The 15,290-nt window shown below is 47.0% G+C and overlaps 1 protein-coding gene and 1 pseudogene across 2 annotated transcripts in view; both read left to right on the top strand.

Annotated features, from left to right (window-relative positions):
• Window positions 1–1,025: 1,025 nt before the first annotated feature.
• Atp6v0a4 (ATPase H+ transporting V0 subunit a4) overlaps window positions 1,026–15,290 on the top strand; it is a 43,341-nt gene continuing 29,076 nt past the window's right edge. The window contains exons 1-9 of one of the 2 annotated variants that reach the window (XM_041675507.1): window positions 1,026–1,142; window positions 2,277–2,355; window positions 2,638–2,732; window positions 5,639–5,764; window positions 6,295–6,389; window positions 8,233–8,359; window positions 11,018–11,100; window positions 11,837–11,930; window positions 15,022–15,234. In XM_041675507.1, coding sequence (XP_041531441.1) covers window positions 1,026–1,142; window positions 2,277–2,355; window positions 2,638–2,732; window positions 5,639–5,764; window positions 6,295–6,389; window positions 8,233–8,359; window positions 11,018–11,100; window positions 11,837–11,930; window positions 15,022–15,234 — 1,029 coding nt within the window. Of the gene's footprint in view, window positions 1,143–2,276; window positions 2,356–2,637; window positions 2,733–5,638; window positions 5,794–6,294; window positions 6,390–8,232; window positions 8,360–11,017; window positions 11,101–11,836; window positions 11,931–15,021; window positions 15,235–15,290 lie in introns of both variants that reach the window. The other variant, XM_041675508.1, reaches the window with a different exon arrangement.
• LOC121463537 lies at window positions 9,068–9,204 on the top strand (annotated as a pseudogene).

Below are 15,290 nucleotides of genomic sequence, written 5' to 3'. Positions count from 1 at the left end.
TCTATGTATGTATGTATGTATGTATGTATGTATGTATGTACACGCACAGTTCAAGACTGGCCTTGAACTCAGGATCCACCTGCTTCTGACTCCCCAGCGTTGGGATTAAAGGCACGCACTGCTGCACCTGGCTCTCTCCCTCTACTTTTTATGGTTTCTGGGATTGAACTCAGTTAAATCCGGCCAGATGGCAGGTGCATTTCTCCACTAAGCAATCTCCCAGGCCCATGATAAATGTTTGGAGGTGGGGGAATGTGAGTCACAAATGTCACACGCCACACTTTGGAATGCATTGTCCCTGAGCCTCGAGTAGGCTCCTTACAGTGTACACTGAGTGGTTGGGGCGCAGCTGGGAGAGCCAGGGCCTTAGTTGCTTTTCTCTGACCAACCTTGGAAGTCTCGTCCCCCAGCCTGAGCACCCCTTACCTGAAAGGCTTGGCGCTGGAACTTTTAGATTTCCATATTTGCAATTTATATACACACACAATACACTATGTTGGGGATAGAATTCGAGTCTACTGGCAAAACTCATTCCACGTCTCAACTTAAACATTGCACACTCATGGCTGGAGGGGAATTTGCACTGATATTTTCAGAGCACAGATGTCGTAGCTGTGACTAGCAGGTAAGGTTGGAAGTGGGGCCGGAGCACTTCTTCCAGATGTGGCATCAGATTGGTGCTCCCAAGTTTCAGTTTGGGGTGATTTGGGTTCATTAATGTTGATTTATTTGTCTTTGTCTTTGTCTCTCTTTGTCTATGTATCTGTGTATGTGTGAGTGGTTTAATGGGCACTGGGGATTGAACTAGGCTGTGTTCAGTGAACATACATGCTATGTCAGAACTCTATTACTGGGCTATAACCCAGTAATATTATATTAAGTTAGGATTAATATAAGTTAATTATATTATATTGATTAATATAAGTTAGTTATAATATTAATTAAATATATTAAGATTTTCATATATTTATTACCTTCTCTCTCTCTCTCTCTTTTTCCCCCCTCCAGACTAAGGCTGGGCCAACATGGCATCTGTGTTTCGAAGTGAGGAGATGTGTTTATCCCAAGTCTTTCTCCAGGTGGAGGCTGCCTATTGCTGTGTAGCAGAGCTGGGAGAGCTTGGCTTGGTGCAGTTCAAAGACGTAGGTGCTGCATTCTTTGGAGATAAGAGGAAGGTGGGGTGGCAACGGATAGCCCCTGCACTATGCTTCTTGATAAGCAACAAAACACACTCTGCTTGAAGAGGAGCCCAGAGCTAGGATAGGCAGAATTCCAGGACCCTGACCTTCTGGCTGAGATTTCTCCTGACCCTCAGCAGGTCACTCTCTACTCTCCTCCTCCTCCCACACTTCTCTAGGAATGTTTTGAAGCTGCAGTTCAGTGAGTGGGTGTTTCAATTCTTGCACAGCGTCTCCACGTGCTGGATCTAGGCAGTGAATAGAGAATTTACCAGTTTTCAAAGTGGATGCAGAATCTATTTTCTCTGACTAGTCAGACTAGAGGCAATGCATCCATCCTGGAATTGGCAATTGCTTCCGACACTGAGTTCCGGTAATGGCACTCTAGAGATGGGCTATCAGGAGTGTTGCTTCTCATGGGCCATTTATATCTTTGCCAAGCTTTAAGTGAGTCCAATTTAGAAAATAAGTCCTTCTTTATTTCCTCACCAAGATCAAAGTCAAACCTTGGCTCCCTCGTGGGAGGCCCTGGTCTTGTCCTTTGCATTGCTAGTTAGCATAGCACCTGACCAGAGGCCAGTCCTCACTAACAATTTTTTAAAGATTTTATCTTTATCATGAGTAAGTGTGCGCGGGCATGCATGCACACATCTGAGTGTGGTGCTCATGAGGTCAGAGGCATTGGGTCCCCTGGTGCTGGGGCTCGGCGTGACTGTGAGCTGCCTGACTTGCTTACTGGAACCCTAACTGGAAGAACGGAAAGTGCACTTGACCAGTGAGCCCTCTCTCTAGGCCTAATGTTTATTATGCTAAGCTAAGAGTTACCCACAGCAGAGGGTGAATTCTCGTTGATGACCCGGATGCATTCTGTAGACCTGTACGGTGTTCTCGGTTCCCCTCATATTCCTGACCCCACTGAGGATGGTAGGAATGGAAGGTGCAACTTGCCTGGGACTCATACATCCCGTGCGCAGCATGTGTGTTCCTACCGCGTTGCTAGCAGCCGTCTCCAGCGACCAGAGGGTAATGCAGCGAGGAGGGGAAGACACTGGTAGCTGCAGATCCCTAACATGAGCCTGTGGTTCCCCTTTCCTGCAGCTGAATGCAAATGTGAACAGCTTCCAGAGGAAATTTGTGAATGAAGTCCGAAGGTGCGAGTCGCTGGAGCGAATCCTCCGTAAGCCTCTTTCCTCTCATTGCCTAACTGAACCAAAAGCGGTAGCTAGTTTATAGAACTTAATTACCGTGGTTCCCCGCACCCTTTGCCTTGGGAACCACTTCAGGAAGCATTACATGGCAGAGAGCTGTGCCAAGCCAACATGGGAAAGAGGATGGACCCCCACTCCCCATGGGTCAGGAACTAGAGCAGCCCAGATAACTCAGCTGGCCAGAGGCACCTCTTCTGCTGGACCCCCACTTCCGGGTTCTGGGAAGTCGTGATACCTGTGCTTTCCTTCAGGTTTTCTGGAAGATGAGATGCAAAACGAGATTGTAATCCAGACACCCGAGAAGGAGCCAGAGACGCCTCTCCCCCGAGAAATGATCACCCTGGAGGTAAGAGCCTCGCTTTACCATCCCCTGAGCTGAGGACGGTCAAGCAGTTTTCAGATTGTTTACATGTGAACAAGTAGTTGATAGTTCCTTTTTGGGGGCTACTTCGTGTCTGCTCTGGCTAGTTTTATGTCAGCATGTCACAAGTTAGAGCCATCTGAGAGGAGGGAGCGTCAGTTTGAGAAAATGTCTCCATAAAATGGGGCTGTAGGCACGCCTAGAGCGCATCTTTTTTTTTTTTTTTTTTTTGGTTTTTCGAGACAGGGTTTCTCTGTGGCTTTGGAGCCTATCCTGGAACTAGCTCTGTAGACCAGGCTGGTCTCGAACTCACAGAGATCCGCCTGCCTCTCCCTCCCGAGTGCTGGGATTAAAGGCGTGCGCCACCATTGCCCGGCTGCATCTTCTTATTTAGTGTGGATGAGGGAGTGTTCAGACCTTGGTGGGGGTAGCATCCCCAGGCTGGTGTCCTGGGCTCTTGCAGGCTGAGCAAGCCATGGGGAACAAGCCAGTAAACAGCACCCCTCCATGACCTCTGCATCAGCTCCTGCCTCCAGCATCCTGCCCCGTTTGAGTTCCTGCTTGACTTCCTCAGGAATGGACTAGTACTTGGAGCCAAAAGAAACCCTTTCCTCCCCGAGTTGCTTTTAGTCCTGCTGTTCACCACAGCAAAAGAAACCCTAACTAAGATAGTGTCCTAGGAAAATCTCAGGGTACAACTTTAGGGCCTCTTATGCCGATTGGGGGGAGCTGTTTTCCTTTCTCAACACCGCTCTGAGCAAGCTCGCCCCACTTTGAGGAGAGATTTCTTTCTTTCTTTCTTTCTTTTTTTTTTTTTTTTTGGTTTTTCGAAACAGGGTTTCTCTGTAGCTTTTGGTGCCTGCTGTCCTGGAACTAGCTCTTGTAGACCAGGCTGGCCTCGAACTCCTTTGAGTATAGAAGTTTCTCACAGGCAGTGGAGTCTATGTGGTGCCATAGGACAGGCTGAATGGGATGTGTTCCTCTTAAGTGCCTGGCAGAACAAAGTTTGTGAACTGGCTCTTTTCAACCTAAAAGAAAAATTCCTCCAGCTGGACTCTGACTGATTGGTTTAACTGACTGTTCCGTAAACTCTTCAGCTGTGCCGAGACAGGCACCTCCAAGTCTCACTGCTCCAAATTCCAGCATTCAGTTTTTTCTGACAGTATACACTTGTTTTCAGGAGGCAGAGGGGAAGGTAGCATTGGTATAGACAGCCCTTCTTGGGTATACTTATTTTATATGTCTGAGTGTTTGCCTGCATGTATGTATATGTACCATGTGTGTGCCTGGTGCCCATGGAGGACAGAGAGGCCTTTGAATCACTCGGAACTGGAGTTAAGTTGGCTGTGAGCCACCATGTGGATGCTGGTCTGAACCTAGGTCCTCTGCAAGAGCAGCAAATACTGTTAACCCACTGAGCCCAGTCTCTAGTCCTCTCTGTTGTAATTTTCCCCCAAGACAGGGTTTGTCTGTGGAGCCCTGGCTGTCTTGGAACTCAGTCTGTAGACCAGGCTGGCCTCGAACTTACAAAGGCCCACCTGCCTTTGCCTTCTAAGTGCTGGGATTAAAGGCATGTGTCAGCACTGCCCAGCTCTCCATTCTATTTTAAAGGTTTTTTTTTTTTTTTAAAATAAGTGACCTAGGATTTTCCCTCCCTCCCTCCCTTCCTTCCTTATTAGATAGGGTGCGTCCATTATACAGCTCTGACTGTCCTAGAACTCACTAAGTAGACCAGGTTAGCCTTGAACTCCCAGAGATCCACCTGCCTCCACCTCTTAAGTACTGAAATTAAAGGTGTGAAACACCATGCCTGGCTGTTACATTTCAATATTAAATTTACAAATCATGTCTAGAATGTACTACATCTCATTTATTGGGCTTTGAATTTGAATAGGTATATCTTTTCACTTTCCAGATTTCTAATAGTTATCTTTTTATGTCTGTCTGATTTTCGAGTTCTTACATTTCTTTGTCTCTCGGGTGAGTGTGCATGTGCACATACTGTGATGTGTGTATGGAAGTCAGAGGACCACTTGCAGGGGTTGGTTCTTTCCTTCACTCCATGGGTCCTGGGATTAGAACTTGGGTTGTCAGGCTTGGCGGCAAGTGCCTTTACCTGTGGAGCCATCTTGCTTGTCCCCTGCCTGCTTTCTTATTTGAGGTAATTGCTGTTTAACCATTTATTATTTTTCCTTATTAATGAAGGGAGCACCCTCTCTTACTTACTTACCTCTTTGAACATTCTAAAACAAAGCAGAAAAGTTGTTTTTTCCAGACTATTCTATGATTGACTGCCGTGTGATATATGTGTGTGAGTCTGTCCTGATTTGCTGGTGATTTTTCCCATCAGGTTTCATACAAGCTTTAGTCTCTCGTGTATGTGCTCAGTCAGGAGAATAGATTGTTGTGGGTTTTTTGTTTTGTTTTGTTTTTGACTCAGTTCTGCCTTCTTGCCTTTTTTCTCACTATTCTCTGTAGCCTCTTATCTCTTGTTCGAATTTGGTTCTTCAGATCCATGGATCCACATAGAACTGGGAAGAGGTCATGGGGGAGGGGGGAGAATACTGTCTTGCATTTTAACCTAGATTTCCAACGTGTAAAATTACTTTCTTACCTAAAGGGGACAAGACATCATGAGTTCCTCAAGAGTTCTCCTTCATCCCTCAGTGATTGTGGATTGCCACTGTCGGAGGATGACACTCCAGACAGTGTTTGTCAGGCCTTTGCTGCCTTCCACAAGAATATTTAATTTACAGCTGACTGGAGCGCCCAGCTTCAGCTGTAATTTGACGGGGATGGCCTCTCTGCTCTCTAGTTCTCGATCAGGGTCAGTGTGTGGAATGAGGGTCACAGCACTTTTAACCCGGCTTATTTTTTTCTTCCCTCCGCAGAGTACTCTGGAGAAACTGGAAGGAGAGCTCCAGGAAGCCAACCAGAGCCAACAGGCTTTGAAGAAGAGCTTTCTGGAACTGACAGAACTCAAATACCTCCTAAAGAAAACCCAGGACTTTTTTGAGGTGTTTCTTGGGGGTGTGGTCAGTAAAGGGTCCTTTCCTCAGAGCCCCAAGTTTCTGTTTTAAAAATTGGCTGGTCTGGAGTATGGATAAAACACTTTGTTTCTTGGCCCGTGGCCACGCTATCAGCGAAGTGGGGAGTACTCCAACAGTGATTCCTGTTCAAGGGAATGCAAAAAAATGATGGCATATGGGTCAGGTATGGCGGTGACGCCTTCAATCCCAGTGCTTGGGAGGCAGAGGCAGGCTTGGTCTATAGATCAAGTTCTAGGCCAGTTAGGGTGACATAGTGACACCCTGTCTCCATAAGAAAAGTGGGACCCAAGAGAAGGGGATCCAGGACAAGGAGGATGGGTTTGAGTAGACGTAGGGTTGGGGTGGGAAGGTTTGGGGGTTTTTGTCCTGACAAGGAGCTCTTTCTTGTTCACTTCTGTTAACATCTGTGGAAGATTAAAGCTTCCTTAGCAAAGCCTGAGGTCCGGGTGCTTCTAAGGTGCCCATGTTTGATGACAGGGCTGGTGTTTGTCTTTCAGACAGAAACCAACTTAGCTGACGATTTCTTTGTTGAAGACACTTCGGGGCTCTTGGAGTTAAGAGCCATACCTGCGTTCATGACTGGGAAGTTGGGGTTAGTATCACTCCATGTCCTTAGAGTTGGGTGTGGGTAGGTTCCTGGTCCTTTGCCTGATACCTGGCATTTGGTAAATCTCCCCGACTGAGGGAGAACTAGGTATGAATGCAAGGCTTCCACGCAGGGACAGACCAGGGGGTAACGTACAAGGCTGGTGAGGTGAGCAAGGGAGGGCCCCTTGTTCGTGACTATGCTCATGGCTTCATCCTGGAGAGTGCCTGCCTGTGTACAGGGCTCCCATATGGGGCGGATGTGGCTTCATGGTTTATTTTGTGACTCTTCTCTAGCTTTGGGACAAAGCTAGGAGGTAGGTATGTTCCACCTCCCGCCTTGTGTTTGATAAAATATATTTGGAGTTTTCTTTTTTTTTTTAATTTATTTATTTATTAAGGATTTCTGCCTCGTCCCCGCAACCGCTTCCCATTTCCCTCCCCCTCCCCCGATCAAGTCCCCCTCCCTCATCTGCTCAAAGAGCAATCAGGGTTCCCTGACCTGTGGGAAGCCCAAGGACCGCCCACCTCTGTCCAGGTCTAGTAAGGTGAGCATCCAAACTGCCTAGGCTCCCACAAAGCCAGTACGTGCAGTAGGATCAAAAACCCACTGCGATTGTTCTTGAGTTCTCAGTATTCCTCATTGTCCGCTATGTTCAGCTAGTCCGGATTTATCCCATGCTTTTTCAGACCTAGGCCAGCTGGCCTTGGTGAGTTCCCGATAGAACATCCCCATTGTCTCAGTGTGTGGGTCCTGAGTTCCTTGCTCGTGCTCCGTCTCCTTCTGCTCCTGATTTGGACCTTGAGATTTCTGTCCGGTGCTCCCATGTGGGTCTCTGTCTCTGTCTCCTTTCATCGCCTGATGAAGGTTAATATTCATGAGGATGCCTATGTGTTTGTCTTTGGATTCACCTTCTTATTTAGCTTCTCTAGGAGTTTTCAAATGTTGTTAGGGATGATAAAGTTGAGCAGGCAAATGAACCCTAAGTGGTAGAACTATGGCATGATACTCATGAAAATATGTGGCAGTTAAAAATGGGGGTGCATTCAGTGTTTATGTGAGGTCGATGAAGTTTAAAACATTAATGAACATTGTGGCTGGAGGCCCCTAATTTTTTATTCACTAAATATTTGTGAGCTTATTGAGATTTGAAATGGAGCTGGCTGTGGTTGCACAGGCCTTTAATCCCAGCACTCTGGAGGCAGAGGCAGGCGGATCTCTATGAGTTCCAGGCTAGTTTGGTCTATATAGAGAGCTTCCAGGTCAGGATTGCAGAGAAACCCTTTCTCAAAAACAAAACAAAAAACCCAAAACCAAAAATGAAATGGAAAGAAGATGACATTTATATAAATATTTTACTTGAAGATAATAAAAGATCAACGTTATCTAAAGTAATAAACCATTGAAAAGTTACATTTTTGAAGACCATGTTAGATGTTTAAGCCAGCAGTTACCTAAGTACCAGGATGCTGTAAAACAGAGATATTTGGATATCAGTGTGTATTTCTTTTTATCTTCTTATTTTTTTTTAAATATTTTTAGTGTGTGTTTCTTAATGCATTGCTTCTGAAAAATAAAGGTGCATAGAGACCATTGAACATTTACTGACAATGACTATAACACCATAGGAATGGCTTATTGTATTATATATTTATGTGTATATAATATAGTATTATAGACCACATAATGTTACTATAGCATAGATAGAATCGCAATGATTAAGGACACAGTATCGAAGAGAACAGACAATCCATCAGGCTGTGGGCAGGTGGGATGTGTGGATTGTGAGCAGCTCCCGTCATCCTCCCACAGGCCCTGGGCCTCAGTGCTGTCTCTTGCTGCTGTCTAGGTTCACGGCTGGCGTGATACACAGGGAGAGGATGGCTTCCTTCGAGAGGCTGCTGTGGAGAGTTTGCCGGGGCAACGTGTACTTGAAGTTCAGCGAGATGGACACGCTTCTGGAGGATCCTGTGACGGTGGGTGTGTCAGGCCTCCAGAAAGGGCTGCGCAAGCTTCCTGGAGTCCCTAGCACTAAAGACAGCTCACTCACCACCAGCTGGTATCTGTGTCCTCCCCTGCCCACCTCTTCTCTTTCCTTTTCTTCTCTATTTTCCCCACGCCCCACCTTTTAAATTCAGTATGTTTGAAGGGCCCATCTAAGGACCAGTTCTTCTTAACACCTTGTAGTTGGTTCACTCCTCAAAGTGTGTGGGCATCTTGCTTCTAGAACCTTACTATACAAGTACCACAAGAGGCCGAAGCTGTTTTCTTCACAAACGCACCCAGAGACGACTGGAGTCTGTCTTTCTCAAGCTTCGGGGTGCACACAGGTTGCAGAGTCACCTGGAATCTCGCTGGGCTGGGGTGGAACCTAAGGGTTGCCGTTCTTACAGCATCCCGATGATGTTGGTAAGATAGATGGAACTGGCTGCTACAGCCCTCAGGCTTCCAACGAGAAGGCTCTTCCCCGAAGGCTACACATTCCTCGCTGGTAATTCCTCTGCTAATTGCCTTCCTGCATCCTTCCAATTAACGTTTAAACGCTCTTGTTCTTTTCACTCCCAGAAACCAAGTCTGTAATCTTCCAGGCTAGATGCTAAAAACTTGAATTAAATTTTATTTAATTTAAAAAAAAAAGCCATCGTTGAAATAAAATAGAAAACAAATCTTAAAAAAAGACACATATATTTATCTGGGGAGGAGATGACAGGGTTTTCCCAGAGTGAGGCTCACTCATTGTATCTGGGTTGCACTAACCCCATTGTGAGAAACTTGATCCCATAATTTGTGATAGTGGGGGGCAGTTCATGCTCTTCTCTGTGAATAATTTTTAAAATATACGGAATACACTCTCCAGTCAGTACACCAGTATATTTAAACTATCTTCTTGTATTGCTTTTCTCTAATCACGGGCAGTAATAATTTTACATGGAAATGAGTTTTTTGCTTTTTTGTTTAAAATAAGAAAATTTCTACCCTTAATCCCGTGCATCCTTTAGTCTTATTATTTGTGTGTGTGTGTGTGTGTGTTTTGTTTTGTTTTTGTTTTTGGTAAAGTCTCATGTAGCCCAGACTGGCTTTGGATTGTCCAGGTAGCCGAGACAGGCCTGCAGTCCTGGTCTTCTTGCCTGCTGTGCAGTGTTGAGATTGCATGCATGGGCCAATCATGCTTGGTTTCTATGGTTATTTTAAATTGGATTGTCACTTTACAGTCAAGTTTTGACATGTAGTTGTCTTGATGGGAGAGCATTTATACAGGGAACGTATGGAGAAAGATGATCCAAGTCATAGAGGGTCACCCAGCAGGTGCTGGAAGTCGGAACGGATCCCTGAGTCCAGCGAATCTAGAGTCTAGATGACCTCAAAGATTCTGAAAAAGACCGGACAGCTTCCCTGGGTGGAGGAAGTTTTGGAAGTTGTGCAAAGCAGTTGTTACCCTGTTCCTATGATCATGTATACCCATTTGTCTCTGAGGGACGATCAGGATGTGACTCTCTGGCTGTATCTCTGGACATTTTGCTTCCGATTACCCTGCCTAGCCTCTGCATCCCTCTGCTCCTGGACCTTTTGGCGGTGGTGGTGGTGGTGGTGGTTTTGAGACAGTGTATTCCCAGCTTGGCTTAAACTCAATGCCCTCTTCCTCATCCTTGTAGCCCTGGGATTATGCATGTGGCTTTTTTCTTCTTGATGAATTAGTTTTATAATATAAATCTAAGGAAGGTAGGCTTGAAGGGTATGTGATATCTTCATGACCCTTTCTGGTCCTGACAAGTGGCTTCCCTCTGAGGTGGCCCCTGATTCTGGGATGCCGAGTGCATGTGATGAGTTTATTGGATTGGAACCTTCAACAGCAAGCTTTATAATTTCCCCCATTTCCCTCGAATGAAAAACAACTACAAACCGGCAGCCCTGTTTCAGTCCATACTAGCCTCTTTACAAATGACTTACTTTTGCATTGCTACGGACTAAACTCAGGACTCTGCACTAGCTAGACAAGCGCCCAGGCACTGAGCTACTCCTAGCCCGAAATAGTGGCTTTTGGCTTTTTGTTTTGTCTCTTTGTTCCTTTTGTTTTAAGACAGGGTTTCACTCCTTTTTCCTGACTGGCCTGAAACTTGTGACATTCACCTGCCTCTGCGTTCCTTCTGAGTGCGGGGATTAAAGGCGTGTGCCACCACTCCCAGCCTAAGCGGTGGGTTCTTAAGGGCGCCTCGTCAGTAGCTGTGAGTCACTACTTAGTCACAGCTCTCCCTTAGGAAGTATCAAACAGACTGTGATGTGCAGATGTTTCCAGCTGCTTCTGATACCCAGGCTAGGCGCTGCTGTTCTGAACCACGAAATCCATGAAATATCCCAGCCCCTCCTGGAGGTGTTTTCTTAGGTGTGAACGCTCTCTTCCCTGCAGGGATGAGAACAGAATCCAAAGCCTGGCTGTGGTCACTGGCACATAGCAAGCAGAGCAGCTGTTAGTTTGAGGCCTTTCTGTGTTTATGATTTATGTTCTGCCAGGGGAGAATGTTTACATCAGGGTTCCACCTCCAACACTGGGAAGGAAGGAAGGAAGGAAGGAAGGAAGGAAGGGAGGGAGGGAAGAAAGAAGGAGGAAAAGTAACCTCACTTTCCTGATATTCCAGAAAGAAGAAATGAAAAAGAATATATTCATCATATTTTATCAAGGAGAACAGCTCAGGCTGAAAATCAAGAAGATCTGTGATGGGTGAGCGAGGCCGCCATGCTCTGTCCTGGTGGTCGGGGTTGGGAGTGGGTGGAGCTGTGCCGTGTGGAATGACACGCCCTCTCTGAGGATTATGAGGATTTCACAATTACTTTCCGAAGACCATTTAGGAGGATGCTGGAAGTGCAGCCAGCTGTCAGTAGTTGTGAGGATACTACCAGGGAGAAGGGAACTAACGAGTTACAAAGGCAGCACTAGGTAGAGACACAACCTGTTTCAGGGTATATCTTGTTCTATTCCTTTTGAGTGGGCAGCCTCAGGCTGGAGCTGGAGCATGGTGGGAGGGCATTGTCTGGCATGCTAGAGGCCCTGGGTTTGACTCATTGGCACGGGAAAAGAATAAACAGAAAAGGAGAAAATGGGTACCATGGCTCAGCTGTTTCTGTAGACCAATCTCTGTGTGTGTGTGTGGTCCTGAGGAGTGAGCCCAGGAACTCAACTCATGCTAGGTAAGCACTCTTCCCATTGAGGCATACCCCCAGGGTGGCCTTGACTTCATTCTGTAGAAGCATTGAGCTTGTAATCCTCCTGCTACGGGCGTGAGGCACCGTGCCCAGCTGTTGTGAATCATTTTCTAATGACCACACAGGAGGCCGTTTTAGCGACCGTTTGGCCCCTTGAGCCGTGTCACCCAGTCGGTGATGGCCTGGTTAGGGAAGTGACTGTAGCAGGCTTTCTGTAGAGACTCAAGTGTGTCCTCTCAATGTGTCCAATACAGGTTTCGTGCCACCATCTACCCCTGCCCGGAGTCTGCGGTCGAGCGCAGAGAGATGCTGGCCAGCGTCAACGTGAGGCTGGAGGACTTAATCACTGTGAGTGAGGGCTTCAGGCTGTGAGCTGATGGGGGCCGCTGCCCTTTCCTTGTGAGTCCTGCCTGGAATGTTTGCTTTGCAATTCTGGTTGGAACTGCAACCGATTGCACAATTAGAAAGCAGTGTTCAGTGAGCTGGGGCCGACAATTCTGCATGCTTGTCACATGCTGCTCAGCTTAGAATGCACCGCAGCCCTAGCTCACCTCAGGCAGCCGCCCTAATCTGATGAAAGAAGCCCTTTATGGCCAGCCTTTGCCTGACAAGTCTGCAACCCTGCAATCAGCCAGCGGAGTGGAGCAACCAGTTGGCTGGGATGACTGTGGAAACAGTGAGTCTGGTTTTTCCTTGCGAGTGCTGGATGCATTCCAGATAGACTTCACGTGTGTCTGGGATCAGACTACTCTTGAATGGCAGCAGCTTGCAAACTGGTTGCTGATGTCGCCTGGGCCTCCGTCCAATGGTATATTCCCCACCAATGCCGTCCACCGTAACTTTCTGCGCCACAGAACTGCTCTGCTGTCCACTCTATCCAGTGCTGTAATGTCAGGCCACAGGTGGCTGTTGAGCTCTTGAAACGTGACAAGTGATGGCAAGGAACTGAATTTTGATTGCTATTTAAGTTTTGTGCACACGCATGAGTGTGCTTATGTTGTGTGTATGGGTGCGTGTGTCGAAGCCAAGGAAAATTTCACTTTCAGATATTCTCTTCAGGGATGCCGTCTACCTTCTTTGAGACAGGGTCCCTTGTTGTCAGGGTTTCTGTCCTGCCTGGTTTCTGCAATCGTTAAGTCCCAAAGAAATCACACAGAGGTCTACATTATTTATAAACTGATTGGTCCATTAAGCTCCGGCTTCTTATTAACTCCTATAACTTATATTAACCCATTATTCTTGTCTATGCTAGCCATGTGGCTCAGTACCTTATTCAGTGAGGCAGTCACATCTTGCTTCCTCTGTGTCTGGGCCAGGACTGCAGAGGAATGGGCTTCTTTCTTCCCAGAATTCTCCTGTTCTCATTGACCCGCCTCTACTTCCTATCTGGTTATCCCACCTATACTTCCTGCCTGGCTACTGGCCAATCAGCGTTTATTTAAAATATAATTGACAGAATACAGACCGTTGTCCCACACCAATCCCTGATTTTACCAGTGCTCCCCGTCAGGTGGGCAGACTGGCCAGCAAGCCCCAGGGCTCCCGTCCCTAACTCCTCAGCCTTGGATTGCTAGCGTACATCACTGTGCCTGGCTTTTTTAAATGAGTTCTGGGCATTGGACTGATATCATGTTTGCAAGGCAAGTGCTTTACCAGCTGAGCCGCTGCCCCAGATCACTGTTCAGTTTTTATTAAATCGAGATTCCCAGAGTTGCACTGGATAGGCTGGACACTTTCAATCTTCAGTGTGTGAGTTTAGAAGTTAGGTTTTAGCTATTCGTTTTTGATACCGGGTCTTGCTGTGTAGCTCTAGGTGGGTGGCTATTTGTTCCATAATTCAGGCTTGTTTTGAACTCATGTCAATCCTCCTGCTTCAACCTCCTAAGTGCTGGAGTTACAGGTATATGCCACAACACCTGGAATGTATGTTTTAAAAGCCTTTGGCCAGTGAACACGTTTACTGTCCCAGAATATCTGTATTTAATCTTTTTAATTGTCTCTATTCCCTTTTAGCCACTGTCCCAGCAACTCTTTCCCTCAAGAAATTCCTTCTCTGAAAATACTCTGATGGGGATCAGGGATGAAATGAGGCTGATTGTGTTTACGGGGAGTGGGACTTGGGCAGCTGTGTTCAGAGATCTGGGAAGCTCTGACTGACCCGCTTTCCCCTTTCTTCAGTCATAGCCAAGGATGAATCTGAGACTCTCTCCAGTGTCTGCACTTGTTCTCCTAAGACAAACTGAGGAAACAGGCACGTGTAGGCATAGGGTCAAAGGACCGACTGGCCAGAAGGGCCTCCTCTGGAGTCCATTCTCAGAGTTTCTGTATTCTAGGATTCAATCCTGTCTGTGAGCAGGATTTTTAAAATCACAGTGTGTGTGTGTGTGTGTGTGTAAGCACATGTGTTATGGCATGTGGAGATAGATGTGTGTGTGTGCGTGTGCGTGTGTGTGTAAGCACTTGTGTTATGGCATGTGGAGATCAGAGGACAACTTATAAAAATGGCTTCTTTTCACGACGTAGGCTCTGGGAATCAAACTCAGGAAGTCAGACTTGACCATAAGCACCTTTACACACTGAGCCATTTCATGCCTGCAGGTGTTCTTGTTAGGGTGAGATTTGTGGTAAGGTTAGTGAACACTTATCTGTGCCAAGGTGGTTTTGTCTTCTGGTAATCCTCAGACTGAGTTGTTTTACACCTGCAAGTGATCCTTCAAGACACACGTGCAGGCCTGTGTCTTACAGGTCTCACGTTCATGAACTGTCTTTTATAACATGAGTGGGGACTGAAAAAGATGACCCTGTTTTATTTGTCAAAACAGGAAATGTAATTCCATCAAAGGAGTTTTATGAGCACCAAGTCTCCCGTTCATGAACTCGCTTGGCATTTATTGAAGGGTTTATCATGGAGACTGTTTGGTCTGACTGTAACATATGACCACAGTGGGTAGGTTCAGGTACTAGACATAGACTCTCACACACAGTTCTTTCTGGAGGCCAGAGGTCCAAAATCAAGGTGCCACCTGGGCAGGGCTCTTGCTGAGAAGGCTGAGGGAGGAGCCTTCCTGTCCTACCCAGCATCTGGTGGCCACTGGCAACTTGATGGCCCTGGCTAGTGGATGCGTCGCTCCCATCAGTGCCGCGGTTCCCATGGTGAACTTCTTGGGTGCCTTCCTCTCTAGATCCAAGCTCACACTCCTCCTAACTGGACACACAGTTCAACCTAGAGCAACAGCAGGAGGAAGAGCAAGCAAATAGCTTAGAGGAAAAGGAGGAAAAAGGAGAAAAGGCCTTGCTCGTAGGGTCTAACCTTGGGTAGGGGAAGACAAACTGATCACGTGCTCTTTCCAAGCAGGGGAAGCCACTAGGGCAGATGAACCCCCGCTTTCGCCATCTTATCAAATACCCCTATTGTTTTTCTCTTTTTGCTTTCGGCCAGGTCATTACCCAAACAGAGTCTCACCGGCAGCGCCTACTGCAGGAAGCAGCCGCCAACTGGCACTCCTGGGTCATCAAAGTGCAGAAGATGAAGGCTGTCTACCATGTCCTGAACATGTGCAACATTGACGTCACCCAGCAGTGCATCATCGCCGAGATCTGGTTCCCAGTGGCAGACACCAGGCACATCAAGAAGGCGCTGGAGCAGGGCATGGTGAGTGAGTGGCAGGGGCGGCTGGGGACGGGAGGCCAATGACGTCTGGTCTTCCC

The sequence above is a fragment of the Microtus oregoni genome, unplaced genomic scaffold (genome assembly GCF_018167655.1).
Source record: "Microtus oregoni isolate MIOR12 unplaced genomic scaffold, Mior012 000026F_ref0000081, whole genome shotgun sequence".
NCBI lineage: Eukaryota > Metazoa > Chordata > Mammalia > Rodentia > Cricetidae > Microtus > Microtus oregoni.
This window is presented reverse-complemented; position numbering and strand designations above follow the sequence as displayed.